This window comes from Mobula birostris, chromosome 6 (genome assembly GCF_030028105.1).
Source record: "Mobula birostris isolate sMobBir1 chromosome 6, sMobBir1.hap1, whole genome shotgun sequence".
Taxonomy (NCBI): Eukaryota; Metazoa; Chordata; class Chondrichthyes; order Myliobatiformes; family Myliobatidae; genus Mobula; species Mobula birostris.
In genome coordinates, this window is record NC_092375.1 from 191,896,610 (window position 1) to 191,913,973 (window position 17,364).

The 17,364-nt window shown below is 40.2% G+C and overlaps 1 protein-coding gene across 3 annotated transcripts in view; it reads right to left on the minus strand.

The window, feature by feature from the left end:
* Positions 1 to 16,725, minus strand: part of insig2 (insulin induced gene 2) — a 39,417-nt gene extending 22,692 nt beyond the window's left edge. Inside the window, exons 1-4 of one of the 3 annotated variants that reach the window (XM_072259694.1) lie at positions 16,633 to 16,725; positions 2,623 to 2,953; positions 513 to 637; positions 72 to 238 (exon numbers count right to left, since the gene is read on the minus strand). In XM_072259694.1, coding sequence (XP_072115795.1) covers positions 72 to 238; positions 513 to 637; positions 2,623 to 2,872 — 542 coding nt within the window. In that variant the 5' untranslated portion in view covers positions 2,873 to 2,953; positions 16,633 to 16,725. Of the gene's footprint in view, positions 1 to 71; positions 239 to 512; positions 638 to 2,622; positions 2,954 to 12,508; positions 12,625 to 16,632 lie in introns of those variants that run through there. The other 2 variants (XM_072259696.1, XM_072259695.1) reach the window with 2 other exon arrangements.
* Positions 16,726 to 17,364: the final 639 nt, after the last annotated feature.

Below are 17,364 nucleotides of genomic sequence, written 5' to 3' on the forward strand. Positions count from 1 at the left end.
AAATTAATGTCCACAGAAAAATCATATTGGCACAGACCTTTCAATAGGTAAACCTTCTCTTTTATACTTACTGGTAAACACCATTGTAGACTAAAAGCTGAGTGACTAGTGTTGCAAGAAATGCAATTCCTATTCCAAGTCCTAAACCACTTCGAGATCTGTCAAATGTCCACCACAATCCAATGGAAAGTGCTGCTAATGTAAGGGATAGTTGCATATTGTTGGCAAAGTCTACTTTCTATAATAAATAGGTTAAGGCTTGAAACAGAGAATTCAACAATATTTAGATTAAATAGATATCTAAAATGTTAAGTTAATAAATAAATGTAAAATAAATCCCAATAAAAACCTCTTTGAATAAACTTTCTTAGCAGATACTTTTAACAGTAGGAACAACTATGTTCAAAATTAATCATTGATACAATGTGTTTGTCTTCTTGATATGATACATGTATACAGTCAAAATATATATTTTTAAATCAACCTTTTGTAGGTTGGTAAACAAAGGATACAGCACTAGCATGGTTTATCCCAACAAAAACTGCCACACAACGCATTACGCTGGACCATTCTCTCTTGAATTTGTGTGGTTCTCCCAGATGGCTGTCAATGCAAGGATAAAGCAAACCAATCACAGCTAGAACAAAAAGAAAAAGGCATTGATTTGTGCACCCAAAAATACCATACTTTTACATAATTGTTTTATGTTGTTATTTAAAGGTTCTTCCTGCTGATATCTGCGAACTTGCATGGAACAGTTATTACCCATCTGCCTCCTGAACTGGCATGGACAACTCCACTCACAATTTTGAACTGATTCCAGAACCTAGAATGACTTTCAAGAATCCTACAACTCATGTTCTCAGTTATTTATCTATGTTTTAATTTGCAAAATTTGTCTTTTGCACATAGGTTGTTTGTCAATCTTTAAATATAGTTCATAAATTCTACTGAATTCCTTTATTTTCCTGTAAATGCTTGCAAGAAAGCAAACCTCACGCTAGTTTACAGTAACATATGTACTCTGACAATAAATTTATGCTAACTCTAAAGACTGATGAACTGACAGCATGAATCAATACACAGAATTATGACATTACGGCCATTACCGAGACATTTAGATATTTAGAAGACGATGGAGTGGCATTACTAATCACACATACTATTATAGCTGCAGATTGTGATGGGATTGTCTGCTGAGTCAGTGTGGCTGCAAGTGTTCTGGGACTTCGGCTCTTTGTGAACTTTATAAATAACGGATGAGGAAGTGAAAGGGAGGGTTATCAAGTTTGCAGATGGCACAAAGGTTGATGGTATTGTGGCTAGTGCAGAAGCTTTCAGCACAGCATTATGATGGGATATAGATAGGATGCAGAGCTGGGCTGAGAGGTAGCAGATGGAATTCAATCTGGAAAAGTCTGAAGAGGTACATTTGGGAAGATCGAACTTGAAGGCAAAGTACAAGTTAGTGGCAGGATTTTTAGGAGTGTGGAGGAACAGAGCAATGTCGGGGTCCAAATACATAGATTCTTCAAAGTTACTACGCAAGTTGAAAGGATAATTAGGAAGGTGTCTGGTGTGTTGGCCTTCATTAATCAAAGTTATAGGGTTCATTAATCAGCAAGGTAATGTAGTTCCATAAAATTCTGTTTAGAGCACACTTGGACTATCATGTTCATTTTTAGTCACCTTATAGGAAGGATGTGAAAAGTTTAAAGATGATTTAGAGATTTACCAGGATGCTGTCAGGACCAGAGAACATTTTTTTTGAGTAAAGGTTGAACAAGTCCATGCGTTTTCCTTTGGAGCAAAAGAGAATGAGGAGTGACTTTATAGAGACGTATCACATTATGAGAGGCATAGATAGTGACAGCCAATACCAGCAATGGCCAATATCAGAGAACATCCATTTAAGGTTGAGTGTAGGAAAGCTTAGGGTACATGTCAGAGGTAGGTTCCTACACAGCAATAGGTACCTGGAATGCACTGGCAAGGTGACGGTAGAGATAAATATATTACAGACATTTGAGAGATTTAAAAGACACATGGATCTAAGGAAAATGGAGGATTATGGGCAATGTAAGAGGGAAGGGTTAGTTTGATAGTGGACAGAAGGGCCCATACTGTGCCGGAACAAACCAACTAGAACCACTGCTAATTCTGACCCACAAGTTTTCAATGTTATAGTAAGGATGTTAACCGGCCACACCTTTAGCAGTTTCCATTTTTCCAGCTACTTCTTGATATCATGTGGAGTGAATTAAACTGAGTGGAGACATCAATTTTTTTCTTTCACATGGAGCTATGTCATTGGTATAAACCACTCCAACAAGGGTTCCCAATTCTTTAATACCATGGAGCCCTAGCATTAACCGAGGAGTCTGTGGACCACAGGTTGGCAACCCTTGCCCTAGAATAACACATGTAAATCCTGTCCTCATACAACAAGTAGAATAATTTCAATCAGGAAGCTAACATTAACAGTTTATTTTGTACTTACAAGATTTATCAGCAAGAATGAGAGAAAATTAGCTTGTCTAAGTGAAACCGATTTGCTCAAATGATCTTTATTTGCACCACTACACAAGTTTTTCATAAACACGGAAACCCATTTTGACTTACCAGACGCTGTGCCACAACATGGTGGAACCCACCACGCTGATGAGAAAATGCTGGCAATCACATCAGGAGGAAAGAGAGTAACGTTTCTTTGAATCTGCAACAAGTTCAATACAAGTGCTAAGAAGACACCAATGGAAAAGAGAACCACTCCCCGAATGAGCAAGTTCATGTTCTGGTTTGTGATAACAGAGAGATAAAGGCTATGTCCAATCTGCACAGTTGAGGTTTTGTTTCGTTCCTCGTCTGCCATTTATGCAAATGTGCTTTGAATTCTGCCGCCTCAAAGATGTGGCTATAGTACGTCCTCTTCACTCGACATTGTGTGTGCAACCTATCGGGTATTGAAATATATACATTACACAATTGCCACAACAAACAATCTACAAAAACTTGCATAACAGTTGTTACTACATAATCCCTTCACAGACTTCAATTCAAAAATGCAGACCGACTGCTATGGAATAAGCAAGAGTGTTAACATTTCAGAGTGAAAATATTTAATCAAGATGAGGAAAGAGATAAAATAGGTTAGTTTAAACAGAGTATGAGTCAGGTGAATAGGACAAAGGGAACATTTATTTATTTATTTATTGAGATACAGCTCAGAGCCCTTCTGGTCCTTTGAGCTACGCTGCCCAGCAATCCCCCATTAACCCTAGCCCAAACAAGGGACAATTGCAATGACCAATTAACCTACCAACCGGTATGTCTTTGGACAGTGGGAGGAAACCCACGCGGTCAGGAAGAGAATGTAAAAACTCCTTGCAGACAGCAGCAGGAATTGAACCTGAGTTACTGGTAAAGCGTTGTGCAAACCACTCAACTATCAATAACTTCAACTTCTGACTGGAGGGGCAGGACTGTTACAGCAATAACAGTTGATGAAGCCACCCTATTGACAGATTCATTTAGGTAATTAGACAAACAAAATAAAGTGACCTGCTAAAAAATGGAAATGCAGGTTGAAACCAAAGGAACATGCAGTAGATTGGGCAGTGGATGCCTATGTAGAATGAGAAATTTGATCAACTCTGTGACAATATTACAGATGAATTGGGCTGTTTCTGATCTAAACAGAAAGAAATTGTTTCATTTGGTATTGATCCTGACGACCGAACCTGCCCAAGTGGAGGAAGTGCAAGTGAACTGTTACTTCATTCAAAAAGATTTGTTTGGGACTCTGGAAGATATGAAAGATTTGTTTGGAACCTGAAAAGGAGAGAGGTCTTTGGAGATAGAGGAGCATTTATCAAAAATAGATATGGTGGATCACTGACAAGAGAACAAAATGTTTATGGCTAGAATAAATTTTAATTCTAATTTACCTTTTGTCTTTTCATCCAAATGTAATAAACTATCAAAGAAAATTAGTTTCTTTTTGCCCTTTTTGTACCACATTGTGGAAATCAGTAGCAAGAGCATGAACAATCCTCAATAAAGTGGTCAGAGCTAAAAATGGCACCAGGGGTGACTTCTCCCAGCAAATCAGCGAAAGAGTTCTTCCTATTCTAATTTGTCTTTGCTTTCCTATTGCTTTCTTCAGTTCAATCTTTCCCATAATTACCGTGCATTCTAACTCCTCTTTCCTAATCACATGTCCAATGAAGTTACGTTGCCCTTTCATGATCTCATACATTATTTCTCTTTGTGTTTGCTCTGTTCATGACATCCTCGTCAGATACTTCTTTCGTCCATGATATTCTTTGCATCCTCCTCAAAAACCACATCTCTACTACTACAATTCATTTCCTCATGTTACTAGATATTGTCCAACATTCTGAGCCATATAACATAACTGGATAAACGTAACATTTCAATACTCTGAGGCTGGTTGTCATGCCTAGTTCAATATTGGTCAGCATACTCTTCATTCTCGTAAAGGTGTCTTTTGCCATCCCTATTCTTCATTTGATGTCCATGTCGCACCTGCCATCTGATGTCACCCAGCTTCCTAAGTAGCAAAAGTTCTGTACTTGTTTTATGTCTTCCCCGTTTATTCTCATCCTGCAGATAGGATTCTCCTTCTTTTTGGATATCACCATACATTCTGTCTTTTTGCAATTGATAGATAGACCCATTTTTGCACTTTCTTCAAGAACTATATCTATTAAGTTTTGTAATTCTTCCTCCGTACTTGCAATTAAGTGTCATCTACATAGCTGAAATTATTGATGCTTTCACCACCAACTTTGATTCCCAAGATGTCTCTTATTTTTTGTAATATTGTTTCACTGTACACATTACAGTGAAACAATACACATTGCAGTGAATCAGGGGAGAAAACACACCCTTGTCTAACGCCTCTCCTGATTTTCTTTTTTTTAAATTTTATTTTTATTTGGATAAGGAATTCACAAATATCATGTACTTTTTTCACACATATAACCTTTTCCATTTTTTTATATGTATAAAACTACAATTTTTTATACATTCTTAAGTACACATTGAGATGATATATATAAGGAAAATAAACATTTAAATAGATAATTATGTACTGTGGTAAATCTAACCTATTAGGCTAAGTAATGGAATTAGTTGTTAAGAAAAATGGTAATAATAGTTTCCATATAACCCTCCTGGACCATTTCCACTGGTCCAAAATGTTGTATATAAGCCTATGTATCAACCATTGTAGGTGCTTATATCCTAATTTGTTCATGCTTGCTCCTGCCCGCAGACATAATTATCCAATCCCTATGTACTTATTTACTTAATTTTTTCATTTTTTTTATCCCTTTCCCTTTACTTGTGTTAATTCTCTATTTTCCAAAAGAAAACACAAAAAAACAAACATTTAGACTAGGGGTGCTTACGTTAGCAATATTACTGTGTTGATGAGAAGAACAGTATAAATCATTAGGAGAGTCATCTAAAGTCTGCTCGCATTGGGGTTATATGTTCAATCCATTTATTCCAGATTTGATAAAATTTTTCTTTTTGAGTTCTCAGGGAGTAAGTCAACTTTTCCATTTTAAATATTTCGAGAGATAATTTCGTACCAATCTTCTAATGTAGGTGATATTGGATTTAGCCATTTTCTAGTGATTGATTTCTTACTTGCCGCTAAGAGGGCCTGCAGCAACTTTATATCTTCCGTCTGTTCAAGAAACAATACATGCCCCAAATAGAGCGTCTCAAAGTTCAGAGGTATCTGGGACCTAAGTACCTTAACTAATGTTCTATGAATACCCTCCCAAAATAGACTTAATTTAGGGCAATCCCAAAAAATATGAAATGATTTGCCTCCTTGGAGCCGCACCTTCTCCAACACATCACATTTGTATCTTTATATTTTTCCTGATATGGGGTCTTGAAGTATCTTATAATGTTTTTCCAACAATGTTCTCTCCAAGTCAAAGAATTAGTCGAGGACCATTGAAAGCTGCAGATTTTCTCCCAAGCCTCCTCTGAAAGTACCAACCCCGCTTCTTTCTCCCACTTCTCTTTAATATACAGTGTATTTACATTTTTAGCATGGGAGAGTGCATTATATACTCGAGAAACTGATTTACTAGGTATTGAACTGCAAGCCGAATTCAGAATCTTGAAAAATTCTAATTCTACTGTTGATAGGTCTGTATATCTACAACTCTGGTTAACATAGTTTCGTACTTGAAGGTACCTAAAAAAGTCATTATGTTCTAGGCCATGTTTGTCCTGCAGGATTTGGAAACTTTGTAATACTCTTTTATCTATAAATGAGAGGTAGGTTGTAAGACCTTTCTTTATCCATAGCTCAAATCTTTTATCTCCTCTGTTGGGAAGGAATTCGGTATCATATGCACACCGCCTAAAGAGTTTTAACATGTTATTAATTCCACATGAATTAACCACCTTCTGCCATACTTTTAATGTAAGATTTATCCAAGCGTTTTTAAATTTTTCCAACTGGGCCATCAATCCTTTGTCAGCTATTGAGGCCTGAAGAGGAAAACTGTCAACTAATCCAAATTCTATTTCCTTCCATCTAGCCTTATATTCCCTATTACACCAATATAACAGAGGGGTTATCTGTGAGGCATAAAAATAATTTCTCAAGCAAGGAAGAACCATACCTCCTCCTTCCTTCCCTAACTATAAGGTGTTATATCGAATTCTAGGTTTCTTTCCTTGCCAAATGAAGCGGGAAATCCATTTGTCCCATTATCATCCATTATCATCCACCTCCACCGGTAAAGTACGGAAAAGATACAATAACTGAGGAAGAATATTCATTTTTATAGTATTTATCCTTGAATTTAAACTTAAAAAGGGGATAAGATTCCATCTATGCATATCTGCTTTTATCTCTGAGATTAATGGCCTATAATTTACCTGTGACTGTGTTGAAAGATCCTTCGGCAGGGTTATTCCTAAATATTTTAATGATTTAGCTTCCCACTTAAGATCATATGTATCCTGCAATTTTTTGGATGGTGTATAATTTAGGGACATAACCTGCATTTTCTTTACATTTATTTTATAACCTGATATTTTCCCAAAGTCATCCAACAGTGTAAACAATCCTATAAATGATCTTTCTGGTTCACTCAGATAGACCAAAACATCATCTGCGAATAACGCCACTTTCTGGTCAATCCCTGCCACCTTGATACCTCTTACGATTTTGCTCTGTCTTATTAGTTGGGCAAGCGGTTCAATATTTAGCGCAAAAAGGAGAGGAGAAATTGGGCATCCGTGTCTAGTGCTTCTCTCTAAGATGAAGGAGTCAGAGAGGTCCCCATTTATCTTAATTCGGGCTGTAGGGCTGTCATATAGAGTCTGAATTACTTTAATAAACTTTTCTTGAAAGCCGAATCTTCCTAACACTCTGTATAGGAATGCCCAACTAACCGAATCAAAAGCTTTCTCAGCGTCCAATCCTACTACCATTGTCTCTGTCTCGTTCTTATTAACCTGTTCTAATATGTGCAGAGTTCTCCTTATGTTGTCCTGTGTTTGTCTTTGTTGAATAAATCCAGTCTGGTCTAAATGGATTAGGCCAGGTAAAAGCTTTTCCAATCTGCGTGCTAATATAGATGTAAATAGTTTGTAATCTAAATTAAGAACACTAATTGGCTGATAATTGCCACATTCTAGTTTATCTTTACCCTCTTTAGGAATAACTGAAATAATCGCTTCTCTCCAGGAAGGTGGAGTTTCTCCTCTCTGCAAGATCCAATTAAAGGTGTTAAGTAGTAATGGGGCTAACTGTGTCTTCAGGGACTTGTACCACTCTGAGGTAAACCCATCAGAACCTGGGGACTTTCCAGCCTTTAACCTAGAGATGGCCACGTTCAGTTCTTTGACAGCTACTGGTTCTAATAAACTTTCATTTTGTAAATCTGTAAGTTTAGGCAGATCTAAAAAATTCAATACACTGTCTATATAGGGCTCATTGGGGGCCCGGGGTTGGGAGTACAGCTCTCGATAATATGTTTCAAAACTCTCTTGAATTTTCCCTATTGTACTCTCCACAAGCTTTGTCTTTGGATTCTTTATTTTATGAATTGTATTGTCTGCTTGTTGTTTTCGTAATTTATATGCTAATAATCTAGCTGATTTACCTCCTACTTCATAATTCTTTTGTCTCAGGTAAAGAAAATTTCTTTGAGTTTCCAACGTTTAAATATCGTCAGTTTCACTTTGCAATTTCCTAATTTCCTGTTTTCGATTTGAATTACTTTTGTTGCTATCTACAACTTGAAGTTGTTTTAATTTTCCTTGAAGGTCTGCTAATTTTTGTGCATTGATTTTTTTCATGTGAGTGGTAATGGAAATAATTTTCCCTCACAGTACAGCTTTCAATGTATCCCATAAGATCACTGGTGATGTTTCTCCCGTGTCATTAAGGTCTAGATGTTCTTTGATTTCTCCCCTTAATCTCTCCATTACTTTCGGGTTATTGAGTATATGTGAGTTTAGCCTCCATAGTGTTTTCCTCATTTTCCTTTCCAGGATTAGAGACATAGAGACTGGGCTATGATCCGACAGGTCAATTGTTGCAATATTACAGTTTTTTATCCTGAGTCTATCTGTATTAAAGATAAAGAAATAGTCTATCCTTGAATAGGCTGAATGAGGGAAAGAGTAATATGTATAATCTTTACTAGTAGGGTGTAATTTCCTCCAGACATCTATAATTCCCAACTCCTCCATCAATGAATTCACTTTCCGAGTCAGAGGTTTATTCTGAGTAACTATTCTTGAAGAATCTAATATAGGATTTACTCTAATATTAAAATCCCCTCCACAAATTACTACCCCTTGAGAACTGACCATTAGATCAAAAATGTGTCTATAAAATGACCATTCACAACCTGGAGGAGCATAAACATTCAGCAATGTTATTTCTGTACCTTCTATTCTTCCTGTGATTTTTACGAACTGTCCTTCTTTGTCTCTAGTCTCTGAAATATGTTCATAATTAAGAGTACTTGATATTAAAGTAGCTACCCCTCTTTTGTGACTCAATTTATATGATGAATAAAATACATGCTTAAAGCCCATTCTTTTTAATTTTCCATGTTCAGATTGGCTCATATGTGTTTCCTGGAGGAAAGCTATTTGTGCCCTCTCTTTTTTCAATTTAGACATAATCTTATTTCTTTTAATTGGATTCAAAACCCCATTAACATTATAGGAAATTATTTTTACCAATTCAGTTTGCATTTTTCTCTAGTAGAAAAAAAAGCTCTCCTTTTCTAACCAAACAGTAAGCAATCCCTTCTCAACAGTAAACCAAGACATATAACCACACCCTAGACATTTTTGAACGTGCAACATTTGAAAATTTTTCCCGACTTCCCACAGTGAGGCCTGAGCACCCACCCGCCTCAGTTCAGAGGGATAACCTCTATCTTCACCCTGTGTTAGAGGGCCCTCAGCAGTTTGAATAATCATAGAGAATTTTCTCCTATTTATGTCTCGACCACATTGCTATCATTCAAGTTATTCAGTCTAGTTTATTTTCAGTTACCAGTTTTCATTTTACCTTTAAGTCCGATTTACTCTTTTCAGTCATTTCTCTTAATTAATCTGTGTTCTCTGTACATTCGCGTCTGAATATTTGCAGCTTTTCCTTGTAGTCTGACACTCTGGTTCGTGTGGAGCGTCCTCGCCGCACTAACTGCCATGACTTCTGCCGAATCCTTTCCAGTAGCGACTCCTGTTGGGTGATAACTTTAATAGGTAGTCCCCGGTCCGCCAGGTCCGACATTGCCTCCTCCACCGTAGCGTAAGTTTTTGTCCCTTCATCGTAAAAGACTCTCAGCCGAGCTGGATACAGGGTCTGGAATCTGATGTTGTTTTCCTTCAGGACTCTCCGTGTTTCCGTATATTCCTTCCGTCTGGCAAGAATCCCCGGTGTGTAGTCGTGGTCTAAACTGATTTTACAGTAGTTCCACATGAAACCTTTCTTTTGCCATGCCCTTTTAAGCACCTCTTCCTTCGTTCTGTAACTGAGAAATCTGACCAGAATCGATCTGGGCTGGGTGCCTGCTGGAGGCTGTGGTGCCAACGCGCGGTGAGCCCTTTCTATCTGTAGGTCTTTTGCGGCCGGTATATCAAGGTTCTCTCTAAGTAGCTTCTCCACTAAGGGAATCATCAATCCGGGTTTACCTTCAGTTCCTTCGGGAACTCCGTAAATCCTCACATTTTCCCTTCTCGAGTGGCCTTCTTGATCTATTAGTTTCCACTGGAGCTGGTCTTGCAGCTTCAGCATTTCTGCTATCACCTCCTCTGCGTTTTGTAGCTTCTCTTCAATTCCAACAATCCTCGCTTCGGCTTCATCTATCCACGAGTTAGTTTTTACTATTTCTCCTTTAATATCTTCCAGCTGGTTGTTGTTATCTTGTCGGAACTCGCGAATCTCTCTGAGAATCAAGGACAGAGTCACCGATTCCCCCTCATTATCTCCGTCCTGGCTTGCTGTGGGGGAGCTAGGCCCGTCGCCTTGCTGCGTCTCTTTATGTTTATCAGCCTTCGGAGCGGACTTTTTAATCTTGTTCTTAGACATCATCCTTGCCCCTTTTATTAATATAGTTATGCAATATTAAGTATTTGTCTAAATTCGATTATGGGGCAGTTTACTTTCTCTTTTGTCGAGAGACCTTTTCCTTACGCCGCCGTTCCCTTGATGACCCGGAAGTCCTCGCCTCTCTTGATTTTCATAAACTGACTCACTTCTCCATCTATTCTTACAGCGGCAGTTTGCTCCCAGTACAGATTTCTGATGAACAGCTAGTAAGATTGAATCTGCTGTAGATCTATTGTGGCGATTAACAAATCGCAGCAGGTCAAAGTCCTTCCTTTGGCAGAAGTTGATTCTGGCCATGACTGACCACTCAAAGCACTTCATCACAGTAGGTGTGAGTGCGACTGGGCGATATTCATTGTGGCATCTCACCCTGCTCGTCTTGGGTAATGATCATCACCCTTTTGAAGCAAGTGGGAACCTCTGACCACAGCAGTGGGAGACTGAAGTTGTCTTGGACATTCCCAACAGTTGCACGGTACAGGGTTTCAGTGCCCTACCAGGTACACTATCGGGCCTGAGGCCTTACAAAGGTTCACCCTCTCCGACATTGGCCTTCGAGACAGAGATCACAGCATAGTGTTACCAGATGCCGCAGGGATTTGCACAGGTATAGTTTTATTCTCCCTTTCAAAGCTGCATAAAAGATATGAGCTCACCTGGGAGTGAAGCAACACAGCCACTCATGTTAGGTTTCGCCTTGAAGGAAGTAATGGCCTGCAAACCCTGCCAAGTCTGATATGCATCTGATTGTGTCTTCAACTTCAATTGGAATTGGCTTTTTGCTCTTAAAATAGCCTTACATAGGTCATCCAGGACTTTTTGGATGCCACAAATCTAGTCCTCAACAGACTATAAGGCTCTTGGTTCATCCATGGCATTTGGTCTGCGTATGTTCCCAAAAGCACACTCTCATCCACACAGGTCTTGAAGACAACTCTGGTGTATTAATATACAGATCCAAAGATGAATCCCTGAATATTGTCCAGTCCAGCAACTCAAAGTAGTAGTGCTTACAAGACTACGCCTCCCTTGACCATACCTTTGCAATCCTCTCCACTGATGCTGCAGTCTTTAGCCTCTGCCTACATGCCGGGAGTAGAAGTGATCGGACTTTCCAAGGTACAGTAAGTTTTCTTGATGATGGTATAACAGTGATCAAGTGTGTTGGCTCCTCTAGTTTTATAGGTGATATGTTGGTGGTAGTTGTTCAGGGACTTCTTCAAGCTGGCCTAGTTGTAATCCCCCACGTTGACAGAGAAGGCATCCGGCTGCTGATCACATTGCTCAGCTCCAGTGCCTGCCTGACATTCACCTGAGATGGCATGTACACAGCTACCAGGGTGATGGCAGGAAACTCCCTTGGCAGATAAAATAGCCACTTACCACTAGTCTCTTACCAATAGTCTCTTACCACTAGATGTTCCAGGTCGGGTGAGCAAGAGTGAGACAGAACCATCACATCTGTGTACCATGATGAGTTAATCATGAAGCATACTCCTCTCCTCTACCTTTAAAAAACTGAGCTGACCTGTCTTTGTAGAGAACGAAGCACCATGCCCAAAATGGCGACAGAGAGTCATGTTTCCCTGAAGCAACGTTGACAGATGTTCTTCTGGTACTCCAGTCTTACTCTGAGGTTTTTAATTTTATTTTCCTGAGATTGTACACTCACCACCAGGACTCCAGAGTGCAAGGGTAAGGGGGGGCCTGAGGCTTCTGTGTTTCAATCCTACCTGTTGACCAGTGCACCTACCTAGCTTCTGTTTTCTTAAAGGAAAACTGCACTCGTGGCCCAAGTCTGTCATCTGGGGTTTGTCAACTTTGAGGATTGATAAGATTGTTTAAGCATCACAAAACAATGTTGCTTACTTTAGTACCTAGGGCTGTGACTATGGATTTGAGTTGTAGTAGCTCTAAACAGAAATATTTGGTGATTCCCATCTGAACTGCACGCAAAGAGTTGCCTCTTATTGGCGCCAACTTGCAATGAATAATCTTGGAAATCGTTTACTGCAAATATTTTGTCAGCTACTGAAAATAAAGAGAATAAGCTTAAATTTCATTTTACAATCTTATATTTAACACATTTTCTCTTTCATGCAATTAATTCAGCACCACCTCAACAAACTGCACTTTAAAACCTCCACCAAACGTTCATTACCATTTTTAGAATGACAAACATTTACTCTATAGTTTCCAACAAATCAGAATTTAAAAATGTCACATTTTTAAAAATCCTAATGATCAGAACCTGAGAAATTTAATGACAAATAATGCAGATCACTAAAATATAATAAAGAAGCAATGCTGGGAATGTTCTGCAAGCTGATTTGACAAGTTGAATACCCTTCATCAGGATAAAAGTAATATTTCTCATAGGGTTGTCAATTAGTAAAAAGCTATGGAAGTCAGCTGGTTAAGAGACAGTTACAAAAAGAAAAATAATGAACAAAAGCTATGAAATGAGAGCAGTAAAACAAAAGAAATATGAAATATCTGTAAAAGCAGTGTTGTAATACATGACCAGCAGGACAGTTTGTGCTAATGGGGTGAGGAAAAGTATGAACCAAAAAAAACAACAGTTTGAGAGGGAGAAGACAAAGCCAGGTGTATCCATATTAGAGTGGAGTAAAGGGAGTGGAGTAGAGAGGAGCTGTCCAAAGTTGATTGGAAGGGGGCACTTGCAGGAATGACAGCAAGGCAATTTGGAAGGCGCAGAATAAGATACATCCTAAAGATGAAGTAGTATTCTGAAGGGAGGATGAGGCAAAGATGGCCGACAAAGGAAGTCAAAAATAGCATAAAAGCAAAAGAGAGGGCATACAACATAGCAAAAATTAGTGGGAAGTTTGAGGATGGGGAAGCTTTCAAAATTCAACAGAACAACACACACAAAATGTTGGAGGATCTCAGCAGGCCAGGCAGCATCTAAGGAAAAAAGTACAGTCAACGTTTCGGGCTGAATCCCTTCAGCAGGACTTTGGCCCGCTGAGTTCCACCAGCATTTCGTGTGTGTTGCTCAGATTTCCAGCATTCGCAGATTTTCTCGTTTGTGGTTTGAAAATCCAAAAGAAGGCATTTAAAAGAGCTGTAAGGAGAGAAAAGATTAAACTAAAAGGAATCTAACCAATATTATACAAGAGGATACCAAGAGCTTTTTTTCCCCCCACAAGTAGATAAGAGTAAAAACAAGATGAGTGAACATTGACTCCTGGAAAATGACGCTGGAGAAGTAGTAACGGGGACAAATACATGGCAGAGGAACTTAATAGGTATTCTGCATCAGTCCTCACTATGCAACACACTAACAGTACACTAGAAATTTGAGTGTCAAGGGGCAGAAGTGCACTATTTTTAAATATATTCTTATTGTAATTTATTGTAAGCTGTATGTATTGCACTGTACTGCTGCTACAATCCAAATTTCAGGACATGTGATAATAAACCTGATTCCCATTTTTATTATTACTAAAAGCAATCTGGCTGTTTTTATAGCTATTATGTAAATGTAACCGTCACATTTCATAACTTTAATTTGATATTTAGACAAAATATTAAAATATGATTCAAGAAAACTCCTATTAACAATACCTTAAAATCCACTCAAAGAAGCTGGCCTGCCTTAATACTTTAATTTGACAGACAAGATGCAGCACATCTTAGCTACTGTAATGAGCTTTAGGTTAGGTTATGAGGATTTAGGTTATAAATTATTTATTGATCTGATTGCCGACATTCAGCTGTTTACCTCACTTTTGTTTTTGCACTACTTATATAATATTTATTTACTCTAACTCGCGTTTTCTATTCTGTATTACATTGCACTACTGCCACAAAGACAAGTTCCACAACATATGGCAGTGATATTAAACCTCACTCTGCTCTCTCGAAATTTACTCAAACCCTATTACTCATCTTCAGTGTACGTCATTCTCTGCTAAGCAAAGATGTACTACAAGAGGGAAGACATAAATGTTTACGGGAAACATTACCAATGTCATTAGAGACGCTGCTCTGTTGGCATTACTCTCACAAGTTCGTTGTCGTGAATAAAAGACTACTCTCGCAACATCAAATTGCCCGCAAACTCAGCTGCAATGTGCTCCAAGCTGCATTCTATTTACCGGCAGCACAGTAGAACCATAGAACCATAGAAACTACAGCATAGAAACAGGACCTTTGGCCCTTCTTGGCTGTGCCGAACCATTTTCTGCCTAGTCCCACTGATCTGCACACGGACCATATCCCTCCATACACCTCCCATCCATGTATCTGTCCAATTTATTCTTAAATGTTAAAAAAGAACCCGCATTTACCACCTCGTCTGGCAGCTCATTCCATACTTCTCTGTGTGAAGAAGCTCCCCCTAATGTTCCCTTTAAACTTTTCCCCCCTCACCCTTAACCCATGTCCTCTGGTTTTTTTCTCCCCTTGCCTCAGTGGAAAAAGCCTGCTTGCATTCACTCTATCTATACCCATCATAATTTTATATACCTCTATCAAATCTCCCCTCATTTTTCTACGCTCCAGGGAATAAAGTCCTAACCTATACAACCTTTCTCTGTAACTGAGTATCTCAAGTCCCGGCAACATCCTTGTAAAACTTCTCTGCACTCTTTCAACCTTATTTATATCCTTCCTGTAATTTGGTGACCAAAACTGAACACAATACTCCAGATTCAGCCTCACCAATGCCTTATACAACCTCATCATAACATTCCAGCTCTTATACTCAATACTTTGATTAATAAAGGCCAATATACCAAAAGCTCTATTTATGACCCTATCTACCTGTGACGCCGCTTTTAGGGAATTTTGTATCTGTATTCCCAGATCCCTCTGTTCCACTGCACTCCTCAGTGCCTTACCATTAACCCTGTATGTTCTACCTTGGTTTGTCTTTCCAACGTGCAATACCTCACACTTGTCTGTATTAAACTCCATCTGCCATTTTTCAGCCATTTTTCCATCTGGTCCAAGTCCCTCTGCAGGCTCTGAAAACCTTCCTCCCTGTCTACTACACCTCCAATCTTTGTATCATCAGCAAATTTGCTGATCCAATTTACCACATTATCATCCAGATCATTGATATAGATGACAAATAACAATGGACCCAGCACTGATCCCTGTGGCACACCACTAGTCACAGGCCTCCACTCGGAGAAGCAATTCTCTACTACCACTCTTTGGCTTCTTCCATTGAGCCAATATCTAATCCAATTTACCACCTCTCCATGTATACCTAGCGACTGAATTTTCCTAACTAACCTCCCATGCGGGACCTTGTCAAAGGCCTTACTGAAGTCCATGTAGACAATATCCACTGCCTTCCCTTCATCCACTTTCCTGGTAACCTCCTTGAAAAACTCCAATAGATTGGTCCAACATGACCTACCACGCACAAAGCCATGTTGACTCTCCCTAATAAGTCCCTGTCTATCCAAATGCTTGTAGATTCTGTCTCTTAGTACTCCCTCCAATAACTTACCTACTACTGACGTTAAACTCACCGGCCTATAATTTCCCGGATTACTTTTCGATCCTTTTTTAAACAACGGAACAACATGAGCCACTCTACCGTACGGTAGGTACGGTAATTGGAATGATAAAATGACATAGTGTAGACAGGTAGGTGAAGAAGATCAGCCCACCTTCAGCTTATCCGCACATAACCGCAACACTCACACCATCACGGAAGACATCCAACTAACCATGAACCGACCGCTGGGACTACCGCGGCGTTAGCAGTAAGCCCTAATAAATTAAGCAGGAAGGGGTTTCCTTTATCAAGGGAGAAACCCGGACTCCCACCGGCCGGCAGAGGATCCCCGTCTAGTGCCAGCAGATGCCTAGGCCGCACGCAGCCGGCTGCTCCGAACAGCCCTTACCCAACACGGGCGCCGGGCTTGCTGCCGAACATTCAGCGGCACAGACAGACCTCCACGGGGCTGCCGCACACACCGGACCGGGGCACCAGCGCCGCCGCTACTTACCGCTCTCCGACTCCCATCACCGGCGTCCGGCGAGCGGCCGTGCGTGCGTGCGCACTCCCACGTACAGGACGGGCCGTCTGCGTGCGCGCCACCCACACTCCCACGTACAGGACGGGCCGCCTGCGTGCGCGCCACCTACACTCCCACTTACGGGACGGGCCGTCTGCGTGCGCGCCACCTACACTCCCACTTACGGGACGGGCCGTCTGCGTGCGCGCCGCCTACATTCCCACTTACGGGACGGGCCGACTGCGTGCGCGCCACGCGCAGGTATATGGAAGAGGGAGTTCAGCTGCTTGTGTGCGTGCGTACGCGCTCCCGATATATGGGGGGGGGAGGGAAAGAGGAAGTAAACGCATGCGCACCCCCCCCTGCAAAACAAATGGATTGAAGCAACACATATCAAAGTTGCTGGTGAACGCAGCAGGCCAGGCAGCATCTGTAGGAAGAGGTGCAGTCGACGTTTCAGGCCGAGACCACAGTCCTGACGAAGGGTCTCGGCCTGAAAAGTCGACTGTACCTCTGGCCTGCTGCGTTCACCAGCAACTTTGATGTGTGTTGCTTGAATTTCCAGCATCTGCAGAATTCTTGTTGCTTGCGTTTTTTTAAAATGGATTGAAGCCTCTGGGCAAGCTGATATAAAAAGTTGAAACAAGGCGTGCGCGGCCCTACGGTGCCTCTGCTTGAGGATGCCAGGGTATGCATCCTTCCTCGTTATCTGAACAGGATAAA